Below are 18794 nucleotides of genomic sequence, written 5' to 3'. Positions count from 1 at the left end.
CTGTGGGAATAGCCTTGCTTCAGCCCAATTTACGGAGTAGCCTGGCTACTGCTCCCCTAGGTGGTACAGACACAGTTACTGAAAAGCCAGAAAGGCTTGGCACTGTCAAATGGTTCAGCATCAGAAACTGAAGGGATTTAATCCCTTGGAATGTCATTAAAGAAGAAGCATTAATACCCGCTTTGCCTCTGCATCCTAGGGACTGTGGGGGCCTTTCCATCTGACTTGCAAGGGTACTTTTGATATCTATAGTCTCCCCCATTTAGAATGGGAATTTCTTGAGAGCTTGGACTATTTTACTATTCTAACGGACCCTCTAATGCTTAGCACAGTGCTTGGCACATAGTAAGTACGATAAAATGCTGGTCCCCTCCTCTCCCTCCCCCTCCCCTGATGAGGGCACAGTTTCTGGGAACCCCTTGAACCCTTGAACTCTCCTTGAATCTTCCCACTTGATCTGGCCTTGGCCTGAGGCTATAACCATTAAGCCCAAATGCCTGCCTTGCCCAGTCCTCTATTGTCCAGCTGTTTCCCACCCTTAATCCTGTTTCCCATCCTTAATCCTGATCAAAATATCTATACCCTAGCTCTGTTACCCTAGCCCTTTATTGTCTGTCATTTCCATCACCCCAGACCACCCCTCAATCCCTTCCACAATCTTTGTGCATATAATCTCCATTTTGCCTCCATGAAGTTGGTCAGATCCAATCTAGCGCGGATTGATCTGGCCCTCTTTCCTTACAGGCGTGGCAAGGGGTGGGATGTCTTGGGGCAGGCCTATTTGGCTAACTCTTAATAAACTTTATCTTTTCCCTTGGCTGAGAAAGCTTGAGTCGAATTCTTTCGGCAGGACCCGGTGTGTCAGTACTTTGGGGTGTCGAGCACCCCTCACCCCAAACCCTCTTCACCCCCACCTCTTCCTTCCCCTCTGGTACTTTGCAATTGCCACTCAGATCATTCTAGAGTTGAGAAAATGGAAGTACTGGGAAGGTAAAGGATTTGTTCAAGCGGGCACAGTAAGTCAGGGAGCTGAGGCTGGGAGCCCAGCTCTTTCTCTTCTCAAGACCAGTGTTCTTTCTGATGAGGGCACAGTCTCTTAGAAACCCCTTGAATCTGGAATACAGTCTCTGGGAGCCCCCTTGAACTGTCCTTGAATCTTCCAACTAGATCTGGCCTTCCCCTAAGGCCACAAGCCTCACCTTGTCATTAGGCCCAAATCTCTACCTAAACCTTGCCCTCTATTGTTACTTTGGATATGCATGCCTTCAGTTACTTCCCAACCTTGATATTCCTTCAGGAACTTCCTGCCCTTAATCCCATTCTCTTGATTCCTAGACTCTGACCCCACTTTATCTTCTTGGACTTCCCCTCAAGACCCTCCCTAAACCCCTCCTCTAGTCACCCCAGACCACCCCTCAATCCCTCCTACAATCTTTGTGTATATAATCTCCATCTTGCCTCCATCAACTCAGATTCAATCTAGCTCAGCTTAGGTTGAATCTGGCCCGTTTATGGAAACACAGGCGTTACAAAGGGTGGGATTTCTTAAGACAGCCCATTATAGCGAATCCCTAATAAACTTTCTCTTTTCCCTTGGCTGAGAAGGCTTGAGTCGAATTCTTTCGGCAGGACCCAGCGTGTTGGTATTTTGGGGTCTCGAGCACCCCTAGAAACCTGTGGTTCCCTTACCTATCATCATTTTTTCATAACCTCTTCATTTCCACAGTGGAGTGCTGCCAGGCTTCTTTTGATGGATTTAAGGAGAAAAGATGACATTAACAACTTTTTGTTTGTAGAGAACCTTTCTACCAAAGAGCTCAAAGTACTAACCCTCATGATATTAGGCTAATTAGCTTCTGTGGCCTTGGGAGACTGAAGGAAAAAGCCACCTCTTTTGCTTCACAAAATGTAGTAACACTTAGAACCATACTGTGGATGGATCTACTTAGAGGAATTTACTTATTACTCGATCCAGATAAAATATAAATATAAAATTATATAAAATGAACCAATTAGAGTAATTTTTGGAAACCTCGTTCTAGCCGAAACATATTTTGTAACGCGGATGACACATTATATTCAAAACACTTTGATCACATCACAGATCAAAATAAACGAAGGTAAAGGGACAGAAAAAACAACTGTTTTCCCAGTTTCCCCCTTTTATCCCCCCACTTAACTCCTTGCCCATAATTTTGCTCATCTATTAAGTTAGGGGATCTTGCCTCTAGAGGGCACCCATCATTCCCGGAAGGATGACTTCAGCAAGGCTGGAAAGTCACAAGATAGACTTGGATAGAGACTTCAGCAGTGTGGTCCCTGCTTTCAGCCTAGCAATTAATATTAAGTCCCTGCCTTCTCATCTTATCCTCTTGTCCTCCTTTTCTGGATGCCTACCTTGAGTATTTCAACGTTGCTTGGGTACTAGTGGCTGCCTCTACCATTAATGGCTCAGGATTAGTGACCTCTTATAGCCCCTCAACTATTTACTTTGACCCCATTTCCTACTCTGATCAACCTAATACTCTAATCAACTTTTACTTCCCCCATATAAATTTCTACCCTCTACTACCCTAATTCCTGTAACTGAGGGTCAAACTCTACTAAAGTAGGCAACCTTTTTCCTTGAGCTCAGAAGGAATATAATATTTTAGATGATATCTGCCCATTGTAGAGTAAAAAAATTATAAATTTACTAGTTATTGATACCATGCTTCTATTTTCAAATCATTTTTTTAATCAGCAAAAATCAGTCTTTTTTCCCTCCTACTTTCCCCTCTCTCCAATTGAGAAAGAAAGGAAAATAAAACCATTACAAGTATGTACAGTCAAGCAAAACAAATTCCGTCACTGACCGTGTTAAAAAACAAAACAAAACAAACAACTGCTACAATCTGCACTCCTTCAGCTCCCTATCATGAGGTAGGTAGCATAATCATGAGTCTTCTGGAATCATTGTGCTGATCAGAGTTCCTAAATCTTTCCAAGTTTTTCTTTACAATATTTTTTGTCACTGTACAAGTTGTTCTCTTGGTTCTGCTTGTTTCAATTCTGTATCAGTTATATATGTCTTCCTAGGTTTCTCTAAAATTATCCTTTATCACTTTAGAAAATGATTTAATATTTTATTTTCCCCAATTACATGTAAAAATAATTTTTAACATTCATTTTTAAAAATTTTGAGTCCCCAATTCTCTCCCTTCCTGTCCCTCCCCCCATTGTGAAGGCAAGCAATTTGATATAGATCATACTGTGTAGTCATGCAAAACATATTTCCGTATTAGTCTCGTTGTGAAAGAAAACAGAAAAAAAACAAGAAAAAATAAAGTAAAGGAAAAGTATGCTTCAATCTGCATTCAGACTCCATCAATTCTTTCTCTGGAGATGGACAGCATTTTTCATCATAAGTCCTTTGGAATTGTCTTGATGGTATTGCTTGGTCAAAGAGTATGCATGGTTTTATAGCCCTTTGAGCATAGTTCCAAATTGCTCTTCAGAATTGTTGAATCGATATACAACTTTACCAACAGTGCATTAGTGTCTCAATTTTCCCACATCCCCTCCAACATTTGTCATTTTCCTTTTCTGTCATATTAGTCAATCTGATAGATGTGGGGTGGTAGCTTAGAGTTGTTTCAACTTGCATTTCTTTAAGCAATAGTGATTTACAGCCTATTTTATATGATTATGGTTAGTTTTGATTACTTTGAAAACTGCCTGTTTATATTCTTTGACCACATGTCAGTTGAGGAATGCCTCTTATTTTTTATAAATTTGACTCAGTTCTCTATATATCTGAGAAATGAGAAACTTGCTATAAAAACTTGCTATCAGAGAAACTTGCTGTAAAATTTTTTTCGGCTATGATTCCTAATTGTGTATTTTACTCCATCCTATTGCCCCTCCCATTTATCCTTCCCTCTCTTTCTCCTTTCACCCTGCCCATTCTGAAAACTGTTTTGTCTTTTACTTACTGAATCTGCCCTCCCTTCTATCACCCCCTCCCCCTCCTCCACCCTTCTCTTATCCTCTGGGTAGAGATTTCTATACCCAACTGAGTATGTATGTTATTCTCTCTTTGAGCCAGTTCTGATGAGAGTGAGGTTGACTCACTCCCCTCCACCTACCCCATCTTCCTCTCCACTGTAAAAGCTCTCCCACTCCTCTTTTATGTGAGATAATTTACCCCATTCTACTTCACCCTTTCCCGTTCTCCCAGAGGCATTCCTCTTTCTCACTCCTTAATTTTATTTTTTAAAATCATCCCATCATAGTCAACTTATACCCTGTCTATGTATACTCCTTATAACTGCCCTAATAATGAGAAGGTTTTTAGGAATTACAAGTATTATGTATGTAACGTAATGAATGTAGGAAGGAATGTAAACAGTTTAATTTTATTAAACCCTTATGATTTCTCTTTCCTATTTACCTTTTTATGCTTCTCTTGAGTTTTGTATTTGAAAGTAAGATTTTCTATTCAGCTATGATATTTTCATCAAGAATGCTTAAAATCCTCTGTTTCATTAAATGTCCACCCCCCACCCTCCAAGGATTATACTCAGTTTTGCTGCATAGGTGATTCTTGGTTGTGATCCTAGCTCTTTTGCCTTCTAGACTATCATATTCTAATCCCTCAGATTATTTAAGGTAGAAACTGCTAAATCTTGTGCCATTCTGATTGTGGCTCCATGATATTTGAACTGTTTCTTTCTGGTACCTTACAATATTTTCTCCTTGACCTGGGAGCTCTGGAATTTGGATATAATATTCCTGGGAGTTTTCATTTTGGGATCTCTTTCAGGAGGTGATCTGTGAATTATTTCAATTTTGGTTTTTTACCCTTTGTTCTAGGATATCAGGGCAGTTTTCTTTGATAATTTCTTGCAAGGTGATGTCTAGGCTCTTTTTTTGATCATGACTTTCAGGTAGCCCAATAATTCTTAAATTATCTCTCCTGGATCTCTTTTCCAAGTCAGTTGTTTTTCCAATGAGATATTTCACATTTTCTTCTGTCATCCTCTTGATTTTGTTTGATTGTTTCTTGATGTCTCATAAAATCATTAGCTTCCACTTGCCTAATTCTAACTTTTAAGGAATTATTTTCTTCAGTGAGCTTTTGTACCTCCTTTTCCATTTGGCCAATTCTACTTTTTAAGGAGTTCTTCTCTTTAGTGAATTTTTGTATATCTTTTTCCACTTGGCCAATTTTGCTTTCCAAGGCATTCTTCTCCTCATTGGCTTTTTGTACCTCTTTTACCATTTGCCCTAGTTTGCATTTCAAGGTGTTATTTTCTTCAGTAATTGTGTGTGTGTGTGTCCTTTACCAAGCTGTTGATTCTTTTTTTGTGATATTTTTGTATCACTCTCATTTCTCTTCCCAATTTTTCCTCTGCCTCTCTTACTTGATTTTTAAAATTCTCTTTGAGCTCTTCCATGGTTTGAGGGGCCAATTAATTGCAGGTTTATATATAGTAGTTTTGACTTCATTGTCTTTTTCTGAGTGTGCGTTTTAATTTTTCTTATCACCATAGTAACTTTCTATGGTCGGAATTTTTTTCTCTTGTTTACTCATTTTCCAGCCTATTTCTTGACATTGAACTCTATGCTAAAGTGGGACTCTGCTTCTGGGGTGAGTGATGCACTTTCCCAAATTTTAGGTTTTTGTGTAGCTGTTTTCAGAAATAGTTCTAGGGATCTGTTAGTTTTCAGTTCTTCCAAGGTGGCATGATCTAAGGAAGGGTGTGTTTACTTCTCTCCTGGCTTCTGCTTTGGTCTGTGAGTGATCACAAGCATTTTTTTCTGCCCTAGAACTGTGACTAGGCTCCTGCAGCCACAGCTCTGGTGTGCTAGTACTTCTCCTTGCCCTGGGACTGATACCTGGGACTAAGGCCCAGACCCAAGTATGGGCAATGCAACAGAGTCCTGCCCCTAGTGCCAGAAAAGGGTCCCCTGTAATCTCCTTCTGACCAGTTGTCCAGCCTCCTTACCATCTGTGGGCTGAGAGCCCTGGAACCAGCCACTGCTGCTGCTGATTCAGTCACCCCCAAGACCTGTTCCTGGTTTGCTGGAGCTGAGTCTGCCTTGGTAGGGCCTGTACTAGACTGCACTCTACCCTCATCCTGGTGAGATAAACCTTTCCTGACAGCATTCTAAGTTGTCTTGGGCTGTAAAATTGTTTCATCCCAGCCTTTTGTGGGTTCTGCCACTCCAGAATTTGTATTGAAGCATTATTTAAAGGTATTTGGAGGTAAATTTGGGAGAACCCAGGCAAGTCCCTGCCTTTTCTCTTCCACCTTGGCTCTGCACCCCAGCCACCCCCATCACTTCTTCCAGCATGATAGCATTCCATCATATTTATATGCCATAACTTGTTCAGCTATTCCCCAATTGATGGGCAACCCTTCAATTTCAAGTTCTTTGCCACTTACAGTGAAAGAATTGCTATAAACATTTTTATACATCCTTAGATTTTGTTTTGCTTAGAACTAAGCCTTCCTTTAACCTCCTTCTTTCTTATTAGTCCTTTTCCCTTTTTTCTTTCCTTCTTGTTTTCCTGTTGGGTATTTTCTCTTCAATCCATTTTCCAAGTAAGTTGTTTTTACTACTTTACATTTTCCTTGATTTTTTGCAATCTTTTGTTTTTGTTTTTTTTTTAAATTTCTTGTTACCTTAGGGAATCATTAGCTTTTTTTGTTCCATTCTAATTTTTGGGGAGTTTGTTGTTTGGGAAAGCTTTTGTACCTCTTGTGCTATGCTACTAATTCTCTTTCCAATTCTCTTGCACAGCTATAATTTCTTTTCCAATTTTTCCTCCAGTGCTTTCATTTCATTTATTTAAAAAAAAATTAAACCTTCTTTTAAACTCTTGCTTTATTTCATCCTGGAATCCTATTTGAACTTGTGCCCAAGTTGTACTTTTTTTTAAGGCTTCACTTGTAAATATTTTAGGATCATTCTCTCCTGAGTTTGTGTCTTGAGCATCACTGTTACCATAATAGCTTTTTATGGTGGAAATCATTTTTATTTACTCATTCTTCCAGCCTACTTCCTGACTTTGGACTTTATTTTAGGGCTCGGCTCTGAGCACATCTGTTGGGAGGGTCTGGGCTTGGATTACTAATGATTTCTAAAGGTATCAAGTATGGAGTTTTTCCAGGATCTCAGGGACAGCTAATTCTTGGGGACTTGCAAGCTTACAGTGTTTCCAAAGTCTTCTGATCCTGGGCCAAGTCTGATGTCACCTTTCCTGGTCTACCCTACAAATTTCTACTCTGGGTTTGGGTCTGAGCAACAAGTCTGTGGGTTTCTCCAGTTGGTGTTATGTAGACTGCCTCTGGATTTGGTCACTATCATCCAGCTGGAAAGACATCTTGGTTGAGAGTGACATAAATACAGACTCCCCTTTCGTCTGGCATTCCTGATTTGGTTATTCTGCTTTAGACTTAGACTGGGCTGGATGCTGGAACTGCGACACTATTCTACTCCTGGGGATTGAATCACATAGCTGCTGCATGCTTCTCAACTTGCTTCTTACTTAGTACACAGCCTGGGGCATGCAACCATAATCACCCCGGAATGCCAATCTCTAGGCACAGGTCCCATCCCAGAGCTCTGGGGGTCCAAGCCTAAATTCCCAGGGCTGCCAGACTGGGCATCAGAGTAAGGTCAGTGTCAATTCAAAAAGCGTAGTTACTGGTGATCTCTGTGCCTGCCCAGTACTGAGTGACCAGAGGGGGAGACAAATGTCCTTTCAGGTTGATCAGGGTTCCCAGTCCAAGCTGCTGTAGGAATGCGTGTGTATTCAAAGTTAATTGTCAAGAGGTTGTTGGTTTTCCCAAGTGGTCACTGTTTGTCTGGGGAGGGGGAAATAGGGTCGTTGGATACCCAACTCATGCTTGGGTGGCTAAACTGGTAAATTGCTGGTATTCTTATGGGTGGGCAGGACTCTCTGTGTTGCTGAGGAGGGGCATGGTGCTAAGTCTCTGTGCGATGGGAGGAGCTTTGGATTGTTGTACATGGGGCCAGTTCCTACTCAGAAGGGTGGGAAATGATAAGAGCGGATATTTTGTAGTTAGTCCCAGCTGCTGTGCTGAGATCATGGTTCATGTCAGCCAGTGGGCACATGATAGGTCTTTAATAAATGCTTATTGTTTAATCGATTGCTTTGCTCTAGGTAGTATAGTTACTGATTATAGAAGATAAGTTGATAATTGTCCTAATCATCCCATGTATAAGACTGTCCTTGTCAAATTTGATATTTCCAACCACCTGAGGAATATTAGAGGTTGCAATTTGGACTTTGTGATATGCAGAAGGCAAATGGCAAGTATTAGGAATCTATGGTACCTTTTGGATATTAGGGAAAAGAGTTAAGTTTGGGATGCAGGCAGAATTTAGCAGTCAGCCAGTTCTATTATCACTCCCTTGAAAAAGTGTTGGCCAACTTGTGGGTCCCTTGTCTAACTTTGGCAACAGGTCTCTAATTGCTATTAAAATTAGTAAAATCATGGAGATGGAAGAGATAATTTTGTCCATTTCCCTCACCTTACAAATGAAGGAACTGAGGCCTAGACATTAAATGCTTTGTCTTGGGTCTTACAGCCAGTATCTGTAGTCTGACATTTTTTAACCCCAACCTAATTTCTTCAGGTTTCAGATTTTTTTCCTGCTTTAGTCATACAAATAAAGTGCTTTCCTCTTCAAATTTCATCAGTTTTTAAAACAGGTTGCAATCTTTGTGTCAATTACATTACATAAAATATACTTTAAAAATATACATCAGAAATCAGAAAATAAGCAGTTATATTGTAAAAAAAACAGACCCCATATTTATTTACATGTAGATAGGGAAGGTTTTAAGGTAGCATTATGTCCATTCTGCTTACAAAACAATCCCATATATTGAGAATACCCCTAACATTCTTATTTTACTTACATCTATGCTATTTTTATTTATTTATACTATATTTATCTATACTATATTTAATGAGCATCTTTCTCTAATGATCAAAAAGACTATTCAATTCCTCTGTTAACCTATTTTAAAGAAAAACTAATAAAGCAAAGAAACATGGTTACTTTTAATAGCATTCTAAAGCATGTTTTGGCAAGTAATATTATTATATGACTATTCTTTTGTTAAAACACTAAAACTCAGCCAAAAAGAGATACTTCCTTTGATCTGAAATCCTATGCTTAGAAAGATATTCCTTTCTGATGGATGGAAGCACCCAGAAGGTAACTTGAAAAATAGAGAATAGAGATTATGGTAGCATTTGATCTTCTTTTCTTATCCTCAATTATGGGGATTTTCCCATAGGAGTTTTATCTAATCATACATCATTGTGCATAGTCAAACAAAATTAACCAGTGACTGGGTTCACATTTTTAAGAGAGAGAAAGGTCTGTAATTTATGGTCAAAGTCAATAGCTCTAAATTGAGGTTCCTTGTATTTTCTGGTCATCTTGGAACCTAAATAAGGGATGAGTTCACATCTTTCTATAAACTGCTCCAGCTTCTTCTTATATTTTTTCCGTGAATATTCAGAACCTTTAGGATTAAATGCTGTAGGGAAGAAAAACGAAAACCATCAATATCTGCTGTGAAGCTGATGCTGCAAGATACTGAAAAGAGAGCTTCATGTTAGAGATGTGTAGGTATATAATTCATTTCAAATATAAACAATTCTTAGATTATTCACTATTTTAGATTATCGAAGTACTGGTGACCCTTTCCTCTGTCCCCATTCGCATGAAAAATTGAGAGTTGACAGTATATAGTTTTTATGATTAGATTGAAAAAATCAACAATACCAGCGATAGTGATCTTAATTAAATCTGCCTTCTAATAATAATAATAATAGTTGGCATTATTTATGTAGTGCTTTAAGGTTTGCAGAAACACTATGCGCATTATCTCATTTGTTTGATTCACAATGCCTTGCGAATCAGATCCTATCATCTCTATGTTTTAGATGGGGAAATAGAGATGCAGAGAGTTAAAGTGACTTGCCAATGGTTCCACAAGCACAAATATAGGTATCAGGGTAGAATTCAAATCCAGATCTCTCCTGACTTCAAACCAATGGTTCTCACTCTTATACTTTTTTTCTTTCTGGTTCATCAGAGGAGGTTGATCTGCTCCATACAGGCAGCTATTGGCACAGTGGACAAAGCTCTGGATCTCAAGTCAGGAAGATCTGAGTTCAGTTATGACTTCAGATATTTATCAGTATGTAACCTTAGGCAAGTCCCTTAACTTCTGTTTGCCTCAGCTTCCTCAACTGTAAGATGGGAATAACTATGGCACCTATCTCACAGGTAAGGATCAAATGAGATATCTGTAAAAAGTGCTCAGCATGGCACATAGTAGGTGCTATATACATGCTTATTACTCCCTCCACCCCAATCATGATGCCTCTATAATGACTCTTCCCCAAAACAACAACAACCAAAAAAAAAAACCTATTAGACAATTCTCCCTGTTATGAGGAGCTGAGAGAGCTATCCGTCAACCTGATATTAATGGCAAAGAAGTTTGTCTTTCCAGGGCATGTATTCGAGGCGTGATAAATAACCTTCCAAGATCTGTCAAAAAGGATGACTACTTTTGTTGATTCAAATGGCAACAATTGATACTGGCAGAGAGAACCTAGAAAGCACCAAGGAATTGATGCAATGTAAGAAATTGAAGACAGGGTGGGGGAGGGGTTGGCATTATCTTCCATACTTGCCCATGGAAGACAAGGAGGGAGAAGGGAAAAGCCAACTTGGTGGGTGAACACCTGGTTGATGATATGGTATTTAAAAATAGGATAGCTTAAAACATAGGCTAAGTGGTAGCTGGGAATAGAGTAGACCTACCAAATGCCATTAAGAATATATTTATTTGGTGTTTTGCAAATCAAACCAAAATTGCTTAAGATTAAAAGGGACAGGGCAAGGAGAAAACTGCCTAAGTGTATATCTTGGTGGATACACTAAGTTAGATACCATATAGGGGGATATTATAATTTAGGAAGAATTGATGTTGAGACTTCCAGAAAGTCCCCAAAGAGGAACAGCTTGCCACTTTTTAACTTGCCTTCATGATAATTTCATCCTTCAAACGTTGGAGGAACTGACAAGGGGAAATTCTATTCTGGGATCCGATTCTCACCAAATAGGGAAGATGCGGTCGCTGGGATGGAAATGATATAAACCTTGAGGGGAAGTGATTCCTTCCCCTTCTTACAATTTGTGATGGAGAAGGATAAGGACACTGGGCACAGTCTAACATGCAATCTAGGTTTTAGGAGAGCTGACTTAGAAAGGTACAGAGGAAGTATAGGCAGAACTAAAATTCTTTGTAATAAGTCACCTACAAGAGCAGATAGAGATCACATCCTTATCATATTTGCTGATGGCACTGAGGGAAGAGGGAAAGGTAATGCGGTGAATGACTATGGTAGAATGAACAAAACTTTAGCTGCTGCAATGCTTTCCATGATGTTTGGACTCTGTAGTACCATACCCCCTTCTCATTGCCTACATGGCTTTGCTTCTCAGAATTTTGTAGCTCTAAGTGCCATTCGTCTCACTCTCAGAAATGTAAATGAATCACTATTGCTTGCTAGAGAATTATATAAATGCATACATACATTCAGATATAACTATATTGATAAATGAGCCCTTCTTCCTTGTTAGTATCTTTGAGTATTGACAATTTATTCCTTGTCTCCTATGGAACATGAATTCACATTCATAAGAAAAATACTAATCTACAAGAACGATTCAAGTACAGCCACAGGCTGAACTCACTGGGAAGACTGATACCCCTATTAATTGGCTTGCATCCTGTGTTGATTTCTTCTTGTTTGTTGCTTTTACCTCTAAAAACAGCAGAGATCTCCCTCTCTCTTCCCAATTATAATTTCACAAAGGCTCCCTTTGAGCCCTGATGGCCAATAGCACCATATATCATAGATAAGGTCCTCTAAGTTCTCATTGTTAGCTAACCTTGGGTAAATCAAGAAACATTCCAATCTTATATTTTCCTCTTCCTCCACCAGGGACTATGCTCGAAGACCACAAAGCATAGAGCTGGAGGTAGAAGAAAACAATTTATTCCCTACCAATCATGATGCTGGAAGCCCTGAAAAGGAGGGCTCATCTACAACACACGAGAGATGGGATTTTTCTTATTTAAAAAAAAGTGGGGAGGGGTGAGTTGGGAAGCCATTTTTGAAGCTGCCATACCACCCCAATCTGGGGAACTGTCATATCATTGCCTCAATCCAGATGTAGATTTGGAGGCTTATAACATTCCACTTCCATCTCCAGCTGGTTATAAAGAATACCCTTTAATAAATCTCTTTTGGACACGCAAGTTTTGTGTGTAGATTTCCTTTCCCACTCCCTATGTGGACATAGGGTTGCCACGTAATTACTCATTTGAAGGAATTTATAAATGAAGGAATTGAAATGGGAGAAAATGATCAATACTACCTTAAACTCAGTCCTTATTCCAATTGCTGGAGTAAGTGGCTCTAATTTAATGATAGGCTCGGAATCCAAAATGCTATTGACAAGCTACATAGACCATCAGCCTGAATCACCTAAGATGATATTTAATGGGGATAAACATAATGCCTTATGTTTGGGTTTGAGAAACTAATTATATAAGTATAAGATGGGGGAAGACAGCAGTTTGCCTAAAAAAGGTCTGGGGATTTTAGTGGACTACCACCTCAGAAGTATAATTAATAAGATTTGGTTATGGATTTAATATAAACATTGAGTAAGAGATAAGGGAAAGGGGAGGGAATAAGCATTTCTATACTACCTACTATGTGCCTGGTGTCATGCTAAGCACTTTTTCTAAGTATTATCTCATTTGATCCTCATAACAACCCCATGAGGGAGGCGCTATTATTATCCTTCTTTTAAGGCTGAGGAAACTAAGGCAAACAGAGATTAAATGAGTTGTCAGGGTCATACAGCTAGTAAGTATCCAGGGTCTCATTTGAACTCAGGTCTTCCTGACTCCAGGCCCAGTGTTCTATCCACTGCATCTGTATCTATATCTGCAGCTGCCTCAGATACAGCAAAACATTATTGGTGGAATGGAAAAATCCATGGACCTCAAACCAGAAGATCCAAGTTCCTGTTCCAGATTGCCACCTTACTAGTTTTACAGCCATGAAAGCTGCCTTAATAAATATGAAGGTCAATTATGTGGAAGAGACGAGTTTTAATCTGTTTCGCCCCAGAGGGACCAGAACTAGGAGCAATGGGTGGAAATGGCAAAAAGGCAAATTTAGGCTTGAGAAACTTCCTAATAATCCACAAGAGGCCTGGGCTGCTGCAGGAGGCAGAGAGTTCCTTTTCTTGGGGTATCTGCAAGCTGAGCCCAGACTACGGCTTATTGGGTATGTTATGGGGTGGGAGTGGAGGAGGAAATGCTTTTTCCAGGAGAAGTTGGACTAGAAATTTTATGTTTCTGGGAATCTTATATACTCTACTACACACTGACATTAGGTAATTTATTTTATTTTGAGGGTTCCAACACAAATACTTACCTTTTAGATGAAATGCTATGTAGACTAAGGCAGATCTTTTTGCACTTTGGAAGGGAAATTTGGGCTTTAAGCAGCCTACTTCATTCATGGCTTTAATTAGAGAAGTTGCTGCACCCTGTAGAGAGGAAGCAGAGATGGCTACATCGTTCAGTAGCTGAAGATAGTTTATTTATTATCTTTATGGTTAAAGGATAGAAAAACACCTATTCTCTACTACATCCAATAGCATTTGCAGAGTGTAGGAGTCATGGTTGTTGTTGTGTTTGTCCTTCATTCTTGAAGAGGACCATGACATCGGAATGATATCATGACTCACAGGTGACTTGGATTTGAGGGAGGGAGGGCTGTGCAAGGTCACCAGCCTTATTAGGAAGACCAATAAGCTATCATGACAGAGACATAAAACATTTTTAATTAAGCATTGGCCTGGTATAGGTGATGGAGAGTTAGCTGTAGAGCAGGAAAATCTGAGTTCAAGTCTCCCCTCTAGTATATACTGGTTGTGTGACCCTGGGCAAGTCACAACCTCTGAGTGCTCTAGGCAACTCCCTAACACTGCAAATTGCAGAGCATGTGCCTCCTTATATTGGTAGAGGAGGCTTCCTCATCTGGGAGTTCCCCATATCAATGAAATCACAGGTCCAGTCATTATCCCTACTTGAGCATTTTTATTTTTAATCTGCATTTTCATTGGTGGAGGGAGCTGCCCTTGAGGACCTTCTAAGTTTGATGAAAGGCAGCTGCTTTTTGCAACTTTTATTTTTACTTATTTTTAAAACTCAATTTTATTTTATTTTCAATTCTGAATTCTCTTCTATTCTCTTCCTGTTTTCCTGTCTATTGAGAAATCAAGAAAAACAAGACTCATTACAAAGATGTATAGTCATGCAAAAAAAAAATTCCCTATTACCCATGTTCCAAAGAAGAAACTAAGAAAGAAAAAAGAGAGTCCTTAGGAACTGTGTTTGGTTAGTATATTGATTTGGTTAAGATGAAAAAAATGCCAAATGCCAAATGCTGGAGGGAGAATAGGTACTTTAATGAATTGTTGGTGAAACTATGAATTGGTCCAACCATTCTAGAAAGAAAGCAATTTGGAACCATGCCCCAAAAGCTATTAAACTGTAACATTCCCTTTGACCCAGAGATAATGCCTGCTAGGTCTATCCCCACAAAGAGATCAAACAAAGAGGGAAAGGACTCATATGCACAAAAATATACATAGCAACTCTTTTTGTGGCAGCAAAAATTTGGAAACTGAGGGGATGTGCATTAATTGGGGAATGTTTGAACAAATTATGGTATATGAATGTGATAGAATACTATTGTAGTGTAAGAAATGATGAAGGGGATGGTTTCAAAAGAACCTGGGAAGAATTGCAAAGTGAAACAAGCAATACCGGGAGAACAACTTATATATTAATAGACATATTGTAAAGATAATCAACTTAGAAAGACTAAGTAACTCAGATCAACCCAATAACTAACCACAATTCCTAAGAACTCATAATGAAACATGTTATCTACATCCAGATAGAGAGCTGATGGATTCAAGTACAGGTTGAAACATTTTTCCTTCTTTCTTCCTTCCTTCTTCTTTCTTTCCTTCCTTTCCCTCACCTTCCTCCTCTCCTTCCTTCCTCTCCTCTTCCTTCCTTCCTCTTTCTCTTCCTCCTTTTTTATGACCATTGGTAAGGGGGAAATTTATTTTGCATGACTATGCATATTTGTAATGGATTTCGTTTTTCTTGTCTTCTAAATAGATGGGTGATGGGAAAAGCAGAGAATTGGGAACTGAAAATAGAAGAAAATTGAATTTTATGGTGGTATTATTTTTTTTTGTTTGCTTGTTTGCTCATTCTTCCAACCTACTTCTTGCCTTCTGACTTTATATTAGTGCTGAACTCTACACCCTTTTGGGGGAATGTCTGAGCTGAGCTTCTGTCTTTTTATGGACTTCTGCTGCTTTCACAACTCAGGCTGGGTGGTCTGAAAGCTTTCGGTGCTCCTAAAAGTGGTGTGATCCCGGGTGAGATTTTTTCATTGTCTTCCTGGTCTGAGCTCATCCAGTTCCCGACCTCATTTTGGGTCTGTCAGCTTGGTTGGGAGTTTTAGTACATCGTTGCTGGACTCAGTCACTGTTGGTCTGCTGGGAGGCTTTCAGGTTCAGAAAGACTGAACTCCCAGCTCATCTTTGGTCTGGGACTCCTCTAAGCTTACAGGCGGGGTTCAATGCTAGATTGAGTCTCTGATGTGGTCCTGGAATGAGAGACACATAGCCTCTGTCTCTGGAACTTGTTCCTGCCTCAGTACACAGCTGGGGCCTATGCTTGAAACTGTTCTTCTCTGCCTTAGATTTGTGACCTGAAACTATGGCCCAGAAAGTAGATATATCCTTTCCTATACCCAGTGCTAGTTCAGGGATACCCTGGCATCCCTTTCTGCCCTGGTGCATCTTGCCTTGGTGCCCCCTATCTGGGCCCCATATCAGTCCTTGGTTGCTGGAATGCTCTGGGCTGCTCCTGGCCAGACCCTGTCTCTCGTGTTAACAGGACTTTCTGTCTCCTTAAGACTTGGGTGGCTGGAAAAATGACTCACTGTGACTTTTTTTTTCTTTTTGGCTTTCCAAGTCAGAATTCCATCTGGTGCATTTTCTAGATTGTTGTGGAGAAGGGTCAGTGGGGATCTAGACTGTACGGATTCTTCTCATTCCACTATCTAGACTTCTCCTCCTTTGGGTATCTTTGAGGAGGGCATTTGAATCCTATTCTTACCAAAGTCTCATTAGTTTGCCACAATTGGCAATACTTTAATGAAACAAAGGATATGGACAAAGCATCAGCCCTGGAGTCAGGAGGACCAGAGTTCAAATCCAGCCTCAGACACTGGACACTTATTAGCTATGTGACCCTGTGCAAATCACTTAACCTCAATTGCCTTACAAAAAAAAAAAAGGATTAACTTCAGTCTTTATACTGAGGAGTGAGTCTTTAATTTCTTTTGCCATTGGACTTAATGCTTTCCAAGGATTGAGATTTCAGAGACAAAATTAAAGATATTTCAGAGTTAAGATTTAAATCTTAATTTATTTGTGATATGAAAGGAATGTAAGCTCAAGGATCAAGGAACTGGAAGGACCTTAGACACAGTCTAGTCTATAGATTCTTAACTTGGAGTCTGTGAAGTGGGTATTTAAAAATATTTTTACAACTGTACTTTAATATAGTTGGTTTCCTTTGTAATACTATGTATTTTATTTAATGCATTTAAAAATATTACTCTGAGAAAGGGTCTAGAGGTTTCACTAAACAGGCAAAGGGATGCATGATACAGAAAAAAAAAAGGTAAACTGCTAACCTACTGAACCCCCATTTTTTATATAGCAGTAAACTCTGGTCCAGAGAGGTGAAGGGATTTTTCTAAAGTCACACAGGGAGTTAAAAAACTGAGATTCAAACTTAAGCTGTCCAATTCCAATGCTCATTCTATTAACATCACCAAATAATAGCGGGAGGAGGACCCAAATGAATTCATTGATCCATTAAATAATCTGAATGACTCACTGAAATGAAAAAGATGGTTAAAGAAAAGTAAACGGAACTCAGCAGGTTTCTATTGCCTTGATTTTTATCTACATAAACAGAACAAAGCAAGAAATTACAATATACCTGCTCCAGGTATCCAGGCAAAGGAAGGCTGGTAAGTGATATTGGCTCCCTAATAGGAGGAAGTTTGTTTGGAAGTTTCTGATTCCAGTATTTCTCTGGTAACCTGCAAATATAAAATGTCCAAGGCCAATTGCATAGCTTCTCTCCCCCTCTCTTGTCTACATACTCATATTCTGCATACATAAGTCTATCTATACCTTTACCGGCACATATAAACACACAGATTGAAAAAGCAACATACGAAAGTGAAGAATTCATCAACTATGGTGATAATATGATTGAAGATCTTCCCCACCCATTCAATAGGCCTCAGGTGGGGCCAGTTAAGAGAGATCTACCCATACCTTTGTGATACCAATCAGTGATTAAAGATCTTTCCCATGCTCGTTTGCTGACTGGGCGTGAAGCCCTCGGGCCCTAGAAGGTAGCCACTGGGAACTGGGAACTGAGAGTTTAGAAGTCAGAAGAAAGAATTCAGAATTCAGCCCCAGGAGGAGTAAGAACTCTGAGTCCACACTGCTGCTGAAGAGAATGCTGAGGGGTGTGGAGACCTGAGAGCTGAAGACCAGAGGACTGCGCGGAGAGAGGACACAGGCAAGCAAATAGTTAGGATTAGTGAGTGTTTGTTTGGGAAGGCCCTAACTGTGGGGCAAGGTTACAGGATGACTTGGCTTTTTGCTGTGATACTGTGTTTTAATCTCCTTGTTGCTACCTTGAGGTGGGCTTATTGGTTTTGGAATATGATTACTGCTATGTTGAACTGGAGTTACTGGTTCTGGGATTGGATTCTTTGGTGCCTAAATAAATGTTATACTTCTGCCTTCTACCTAGAGAGTTTTTCATACTTTGCGATTCTGAACCATACAGGCATGTTCACGGTCATCCTCGAGGTCATGAATCTTGCCTTACTGACACACCAACTTACCTCAAGAATTTCTGCAGTTTGTCTTCACTCTCACAAAAGTATATACACTCACGATACTCCAAAGCATATTCAATATTTCCAGGAATTAGGGCTTCATATCTGACAGGCAGAAAAAGAATGACTCTGAGTATAATGTTGGGTTGTTATGTTGTGTCCAACTCTTTATGACCCCCTTTGGGGTTTTCTCAGCAGAGATACTGGAGTGATTTGCCATGTCCTTCTCTAGCTCATTTTACAGATGAGGAACCGAGGCAAATGGGGTGAAGTGACTTGCCCTGGGTCATACAATAAGTGTTTGAGGCCAGATTTAAACTCATGCAGGGCCAGTGCTCTATCCACTGTGCCACTTTGTTGCCTAATTCATTGACTATACTGATGTGGGTCTATTATTTTATTTTAAAATTTTAATTAGAAAATAATATTTTAAAAAGACTAGGTCTCCCTATCTCTCCTAGGCTGGAAGTACAAAGGTTATTCATGGGCCCAATCCCTTTAAGGCTGGGCATGGGAGCATTGACAGGACTTAGTTTACTTTAAGATATGCATGTGTCACACACATATATTTATAGGTGTTCAATGATCCATCAAGTAATCTGAATGAGTATATATAATATATATTCATTAATCTGAATGAATATA

At 39.6% G+C, this 18794-nt stretch overlaps 1 protein-coding gene across 6 annotated transcripts in view; it reads right to left on the bottom strand.

Moving 5' to 3' along the window:
- Positions 1-8831: 8831 nt before the first annotated feature.
- AK9 (adenylate kinase 9) overlaps positions 8832-18794 on the bottom strand; it is a 149085-nt gene continuing 139122 nt past the window's right edge. For 3 of the 6 annotated variants that reach the window (XM_036769282.1, XM_036769277.1, XM_036769278.1), the window contains 4 exons: positions 18156-18254; positions 17231-17333; positions 13563-13677; positions 8832-9568 (listed from right to left, as the gene is read on the bottom strand). In XM_036769282.1, the coding sequence (XP_036625177.1) occupies positions 9366-9568; positions 13563-13677; positions 17231-17333; positions 18156-18254 (520 nt within the window). In that variant the 3' untranslated portion in view covers positions 8832-9365. Of the gene's footprint in view, positions 9569-13562; positions 13678-17230; positions 17334-18155; positions 18255-18794 lie in introns of those variants that run through there. The other 3 variants (XM_036769279.1, XM_036769281.1, XM_036769280.1) reach the window with 3 other exon arrangements.

This window comes from Trichosurus vulpecula, chromosome 7 (genome assembly GCF_011100635.1).
Source record: "Trichosurus vulpecula isolate mTriVul1 chromosome 7, mTriVul1.pri, whole genome shotgun sequence".
In the NCBI taxonomy this organism is placed as follows: domain Eukaryota; kingdom Metazoa; phylum Chordata; class Mammalia; order Diprotodontia; family Phalangeridae; genus Trichosurus; species Trichosurus vulpecula.
The sequence above is the reverse complement of the archived record's forward strand: the minus strand, read 5'-3'. Positions and strand labels throughout refer to the sequence as shown.